Source organism: Drosophila virilis, chromosome 5 (genome assembly GCF_030788295.1).
Source record: "Drosophila virilis strain 15010-1051.87 chromosome 5, Dvir_AGI_RSII-ME, whole genome shotgun sequence".
NCBI lineage: Eukaryota > Metazoa > Arthropoda > Insecta > Diptera > Drosophilidae > Drosophila > Drosophila virilis.
The window spans coordinates 7782326-7788462 of NC_091547.1; the positions used below are offsets into that span (position 1 = coordinate 7782326).

A 6137-nucleotide genomic window follows, 5' to 3' on the forward strand; every position below is an offset into this window, starting at 1 on the left:
TAACACTAGAGCTCCCATAAGAACAATCGATCACAATTTTGTATGAAAACATTGTCAGGTATTGAAATAAGCGGCACATCCTCCATATGTCAGCAAGGGTATTTGGCATTCGACAATGTTTAGTTGTTTTATTGTTATGCAGCTATCAGAATGGATTCGATGATTCCTAACCATTGATTAGCTGCAGTTTGTCACTCTTTATTTGTAGACAAGTTTGTCGAATGTGTTTGGGTTTGTGTGTATTTCCACATTAGTTACAGCTTACAATATGCTAAATACATTGAGTGTGATTAAGGCAGTGAAGGCGAGTTACCAACAACTGCGACACCTTTACAAAGAGTGGGGTAGACGTTTAGTGCTCATAGCCATCGGGCAGGGCATTAACGTGGGGGTTGTGGAACAGGCTCTTGTTGCCCTCGCCCCAGGGGAAGCGCTTCTCACGGCGGCGCAGGTAATCGTATTTCACGAATTCCTGACGAGGATGGTCGTGCTCCTCCTGGTGCTTCAGGTAAGCGTTAAGCATGCACAGACCGACAGCTGGCATGGCCACGAAGAAGGACAGACGCTTCCAGACCTTGTAGCCACCTGAAAAAGTATTCTTATTAAAGCTAAAGTCTTTGGAGATTCTAAAGTTTTGGCACAAACACCAAATTATATAACCTTAACCTAACTATGAGGATATTATCGATTATGGTGATAGTTACCCGAATGTTCTCCAGCCACGGCGGCAGTGCCGGACATATTCCTGGCGGCAATACCGCTAATTTGGCGACGAATTGCGTTATTTAAAACGTACGACATATTTACGTTTTAGATTTTGCCCCTTATATGTTTCTTAAATGAAAATTGCTCTTCTTCTTCACTTTGACATCGAGCTCTGTTAGTTTTTCTGTTAACTTAACATTTTCAAATATGCTATTAACAGTGAGAATCAATTGTTTCAGTAAAACTATCGTAAGTTGTTGCCTGCATTTCAAATAATTGATAGCAACAATTTTTTGTATACAATTTACACAAAACTATTGAATATAAAGCTAAAGCTGAGGCTGAATTTTAAATGAAAAGTGGCGAGTTTTTAATACAGATCGGTAGCAGAAACTTAACAGATGCATATGCTTTAAATTAATCGATTTAAATATTCAAAAACGCTATCTGAATTATCGATATCATAACATTACTCATGAGCCAGGGATGTATTACAATGTTATAAAAGGTAACGGTGTTTTCCATGGTGTGAATAATAATACATACAATCAAAAGATTGAAGTGAATTTTGTAATCTTTAATGCTTACACTTTCTAAGGCAATCTGCCTCAGAGCAGTATCGATTTGTGTTACCACCGCATCCTCGATAGTTTAGCATATAACAAGATTTACTGAGGTGATCGTAAAACCACATTCTGTCCATGGCCCACAGAGTGCAGCGGGAATATTTACCGTAACCGACATTTTTGCCGCCTTTACAGCTCTGGAAAACTGCAAGTTGTCAATTTGTTAAATGTTTACAAATATTAAATTATCCCAATTAATCATTCATTGTTTACCAGGACGACCACGACAGAAGCTCATAGTTTGAGTGTATGCCTGGAGCACGCAAAGCGCCAAGCAAATGTAAACTAAACAAGATTTCATTTGACTGTGCAAAAAATCGGAAGAATGGGCTTATATATAATAATCAAAGAGAACTGTTAAGTATGGACGGATTGGTAAACACAAATAACAGCCTTAACACAATGGGAAATTATGCGGAATTGTATGGAACAGCAGCTACACCTTTGTGTTTCATTTTATTTATTCAACAGGTAAGAACATAAACACAGTTTTTAGCGTCCTAAAAGCATGCTATTGTTTAAAAAAATTGTGCTTTTTAGTATTTGCAGATTGTCTGGCAGCATGAACATAAACCAAAAGATAACAAGATAAATATGATATTTGAAAATCAGAGGCGCGGCAGACTTTGGTTTATAATTCGTATATAACTTTATATACTACTTATGGGATTTTATATATAGTACGTATTAAACATGAGATGTTTGACCGGGAGAACGCTTGAGACAAACTTTATAGCGTAGGAGATAATAACACGTGCCTGGCCTGAATTGCTTTAGCACTTAATTATTTATCCTTTTGTAAAAGGGCGACATATTTTAAGCATGAAAAATAGTAGTTAAGGAATACAATGAGAGAAACAGAGATACAAAAAGAGAGAAAGGGAGAGATGCGAAGAAATTGAAAGTGGGAAGGAGAGAGAGAGATAAAGTGCAAGCATTCTTTTCAGCTTACTTGAATCTATGAGAATCGAAGAGTAAGGCATTGAAATATGTTTTCTTAATTTTTCGATAAATGGACATACACACATTCATATGCTTAGATACAAACATAGATACACACATTGTCATGGATGAACTCTTTGTTTCGAGCTAGTAAGGGGTTATGCAAATTGTGTCACGTGCAGGAAACAAGTACAAAAGATAAAAACCTTTGCCCTGACAAAGCTAGGTAATATCTGCCTTAGATGCTAATAGTTTTCCCTTATCTAAGCGTATTTCTCTCCATACTAGTTTGCTCCCTCTCATCCCACTACTATGAACTATCCACTTGAGGCGAACATGATCCGACGGGTCTGATTCTGCCGTACTTCCTTGGTCCAAAATTAAAAATACATTCAGTCATATCACATTCTACAGACAATAAAATGACAAGTACCAAAATGCCAGCAGATTTAAATGATAACCGAAATGAGGCTGGTAAAACGAAGTAATTTAGTAATTAAGATTAGACACGCGGGCAGCACGTTCAATATAAGGTATAAATACCTGGGAATATGGCCAGACTAAGCGTCAGTCGGAGAGGAACTCAGAAGGAACTCACAATCATGTCGATTCTCTACGTGGCACTAGTGCTACTTAGCGCCCTTGTGGCCACAACCTGGTCGGCAGCCTTCGACAGTAAGTACTTAGTGGAAGGAAATCCTCTTCAAGCTAAAGATGTAAACTACTTCTTGCAGTGAACGAAGTCCACAATCTGGATCAGTTGATTGGCAGATCTTCTGTGGCAAAGGCCAGAGATACGAATCTAATTGATCCGAATGCCTTGGGCAAGAATAAGTATACGCCACCCGAGGAGAAGGCTGCACAGTTCTGGTATGATTTGGCCAATGAAGAAATCGCCAAGCGCTTGGCCTTGCCACAGATCGACAAAAGGAAGGCCAAGAATTTGATCATGTTTCTGGGCGATGGCATGTCTTTGACTACAGTGGCAGCGGCCAGAATTTTAAAGGGTCAACTCAAGGGCAACACTGGCGAGGAGGATGCACTGAGTTTTGAGAAGTTTCCCTACACTGGCTTGAGCAGGGTAAGCAGAAGTTTATGTTTTAACCATTTGGGAATTCTAAGCACATATTCTGTAGAAAAAGAAAGTGTTACAACGTGTAGTCTTCTAACTAAATACCTCTCCATTCCGACAGACCTACTGCTCCAATGCCCAAGTACCGGATTCTGCCTGCACTGCGACCGCCTATCTGTGTGGCGTCAAGACTAACATTGTTGCACTTGGTGTCACCGCCAACGTTAACTTCAACAACTGCAGCGGCAGTGAGGATCCCGCCAATCATGTCAGCTCGATTGCCGCCTGGGCACAGGCAGCTGGTAAGGCAAGTGGAATTGTGACCACCACTACATTAACCCATGCCAGTCCATCCGGTGCTTATGCGCACTCCACAAATCGCTTTTTTGAATCCGACACGGACATTGTTACATATGGTGAGGGTCAGAATGGCCCTTGCACGGACATTGCTACGCAGCTAATAACACAGGAGCCTGGCAAGAATTTTGATGTTATGCTTGGCGGCGGCATGGGCAAATTTCTGCCCCAATCCATTACGGATAAGTTCGGTAACAAGGGCGAGCGCTCTGATGGCGTCAATCTGCTCTCTAAATGGCAATCATTGCATCCGGAAGGCGCACTAGCCTACAATCGCAATCAGCTGCTCAGTGTGGATGCCAAGCGGATACCGAGACTGATAGGTCTTTTCAATTCTGGTGTCATGGACTTTCATAAACTGGCCGATCCGGCACAGAAGCCCACATTGGAGGAGATGACCAAGAAGGCCATTGAGGTGGTTAGCCAAAATGATGAGGGCTACTTTCTGTTCATTGAGGGCGGGCTTGTGGATTACGGCAATCATTTTAACTTACCCCAAATGGGACTTGACGAGGTGCACGAGCTATCCAAGGCTGTCGAGACAGCGCTTGGCATGACGAATCCCGAGGAAACTTTGATTGTGGTCACCTCCGATCATGCCCATCCACTTTCCATTTCCGGCTATCCGGGACGCGGCACCAATATCCTGGGCCTTAATCAACACGACACCGATATCAATGGCGTCAAATATGCCACCTTGAACTATGCAGTTGGCCCAAATCCGTATTTGGATGAGAATGGAAAGCGCGAGTCTCTGGAAGACAAAATTGATAATCCCTGTAAGTATAGTAGATCAAAATTGGAGATAGATATGAAATTCTTATTTAATTACTTGTTCCGTCAGCTTTCGTCTTTCCCAGTTATATAACTGGCAAAATTGGTGTGCATTCCGGTGATGATGTTGGCATTTTTGCAACTGGGCCACAGAGTCATCTTTTCACTGGTGTAATGCAACAGAGCACGATTCCCCATCTGATGGCCTATGCCGGCTGCATTGGCGATGGACCCAAGCTATGCGACAACTGAGCTATTGAAGTGCGTCGAGCTCACAAAACGCTAGAAAAGATAAAAAAAATCATTAATTTTGAGCTCGTTACGTAACATACTGTAACAATAATAAAAGAGATTATCTAAAAAAACTTGCACCCGTTATCTTTTTTAAATTACACGGCTAACTCCTGCTGTAAATGTTAATGTTGATTTAAATGTAAATGTTATTATCCAATGTTAATGGTAAATTGAAGCTGAATGTTATGCAACGATAGCATGTTATATTTAAATTGTTCAAGTTGACAACTTGCTAAATGATTTCTCCACTTCAATTAATTAAAAAGTGCATATTTTATGAATTTTCAGAAATCCATAATAAAATTGACATTACCCGTTTTATTTATTGCCACTCAATGCATGTTTGTGTGTACCGATATTTATGGGAATTCCTGTTCTCACACAAAATGCAAATATTTAAAAAAAAATTGACTTCAATTTAAAACGCATCAAACACTCAAACATCAGTATATAACAATTAGTTGTAGCTGTGCGTGTTGAATACCCTATAAAAGGGTGTATGAGCCAGTTGCGCTCATTAAATTAAATATGGCCAGTTTTAAAGTAGCCAGATCGATTTGTTTATGGGGTACGGCAGTTGCAGTTACCGATTAAGACTTGACCAGGTTTAAAGTTGCCAGATTGAGTTGATTTTGTGCACACGAACTTTTTATAGTATTGATAAAGTTCAATGGGTATGTTTTAGTTTAGCATTGCGCGCAATTGCATACATATTCGTTTCAATTGCCGCTTGACGATCAACATCGATTTGGCATCACTTGGACTTGGAGTGCTAACACTTTATGCTTGCGAGTGTTCAGTGAGCGTGCGTGCGTGCGTGTGTGTGTGTGTGTGTGTGTGTGCGATATATTCTGAATGTCAGGTTCAAGTATTGCCAGCGCGTCAGTCGGTCGTGTGTATGTGCATATGTGTATGTGTCTGTTAGGTTGCAGTGGCACCCACACAGGCATTTTAGAGCAGCAGCTGCCTCCTTTACTCGTTGACTTTGACTTGTAATTGTGTTCATTGTTGGTTGCCTTTTTAAATGTTTTTTTGTTGTTGTTGTTGTTGGTTTTGAAACGCGTTTTTGACACAAATGACTGAGAGACAGTTTGTCGAGACAATAAACATCAGTTTTATATACGCATGCATACAGAGCTGGCAATTAAGGATTTCAAGGCTGGGTCCTTGCAGTTTATATTGCGTCATTCGCACGAAGTGTTTACTGTTGTTGCTGCTGCCTAATTCTGCGCCTATGCTCAGTCCCGGCTTCAATTTGGAGCGTGGAGTTTTTGTTGTTCGCTTGTTTATTTGCATGTTGGCTGCATGTGGCGCAAGTTCTGCTCTTTACATTTCGTTTGCTCAGCGAAAAGTGGCGGCCGCTGCCG

At 40.8% G+C, this 6137-nt stretch overlaps 2 protein-coding genes across 2 annotated transcripts; one reads left to right on the forward strand and one right to left on the reverse strand.

The window, feature by feature from the left end:
* Positions 1–182: 182 nt before the first annotated feature.
* Positions 183–866, reverse strand: levy. The gene is made up of 2 exons (XM_002050755.4): positions 705–866; positions 183–585 (listed from the first exon to the last, which is right to left on the reverse strand). Exons 1-2 carry the CDS (start codon positions 799–801, stop codon positions 353–355), a joined length of 330 nt encoding a protein of 109 aa, XP_002050791.1. The 5' UTR covers positions 802–866; the 3' UTR covers positions 183–352.
* Positions 867–2821: 1955 nt separating this feature from the next.
* On the forward strand, positions 2822–4845 carry Alp7 (Alkaline phosphatase 7). The gene is made up of 4 exons (XM_002050754.4): positions 2822–2948; positions 3008–3354; positions 3467–4481; positions 4547–4845. The coding sequence occupies exons 1-4, from the start codon at positions 2825–2827 to the stop codon at positions 4726–4728; spliced, it is 1668 nt and encodes a 555-aa protein (XP_002050790.2). The 5' UTR covers positions 2822–2824; the 3' UTR covers positions 4729–4845.
* The last annotated feature ends 1292 nt before the right edge of the window (positions 4846–6137 follow it).

Coding starts and splice junctions, on each gene's coding strand:
- Alp7 (XM_002050754.4), top strand. CDS start 2,825: ATGGCCAGACTAAGCGTCAGTCGGAGAGGAACTCAGAAGGAACTCACA. Junction 2,949..3,007: donor CTGGTCGGCAGCCTTCGACA/GTAAGTACTTAG, acceptor TACTTCTTGCAG/TGAACGAAGTCCACAATCTG. Junction 3,355..3,466: donor CCTACACTGGCTTGAGCAGG/GTAAGCAGAAGT, acceptor CCATTCCGACAG/ACCTACTGCTCCAATGCCCA.
- levy (XM_002050755.4), bottom strand. CDS start 801: ATGTCGTACGTTTTAAATAACGCAATTCGTCGCCAAATTAGCGGTATT. Junction 586..704: donor CGTGGCTGGAGAACATTCGG/GTAACTATCACC, acceptor ATACTTTTTCAG/GTGGCTACAAGGTCTGGAAG.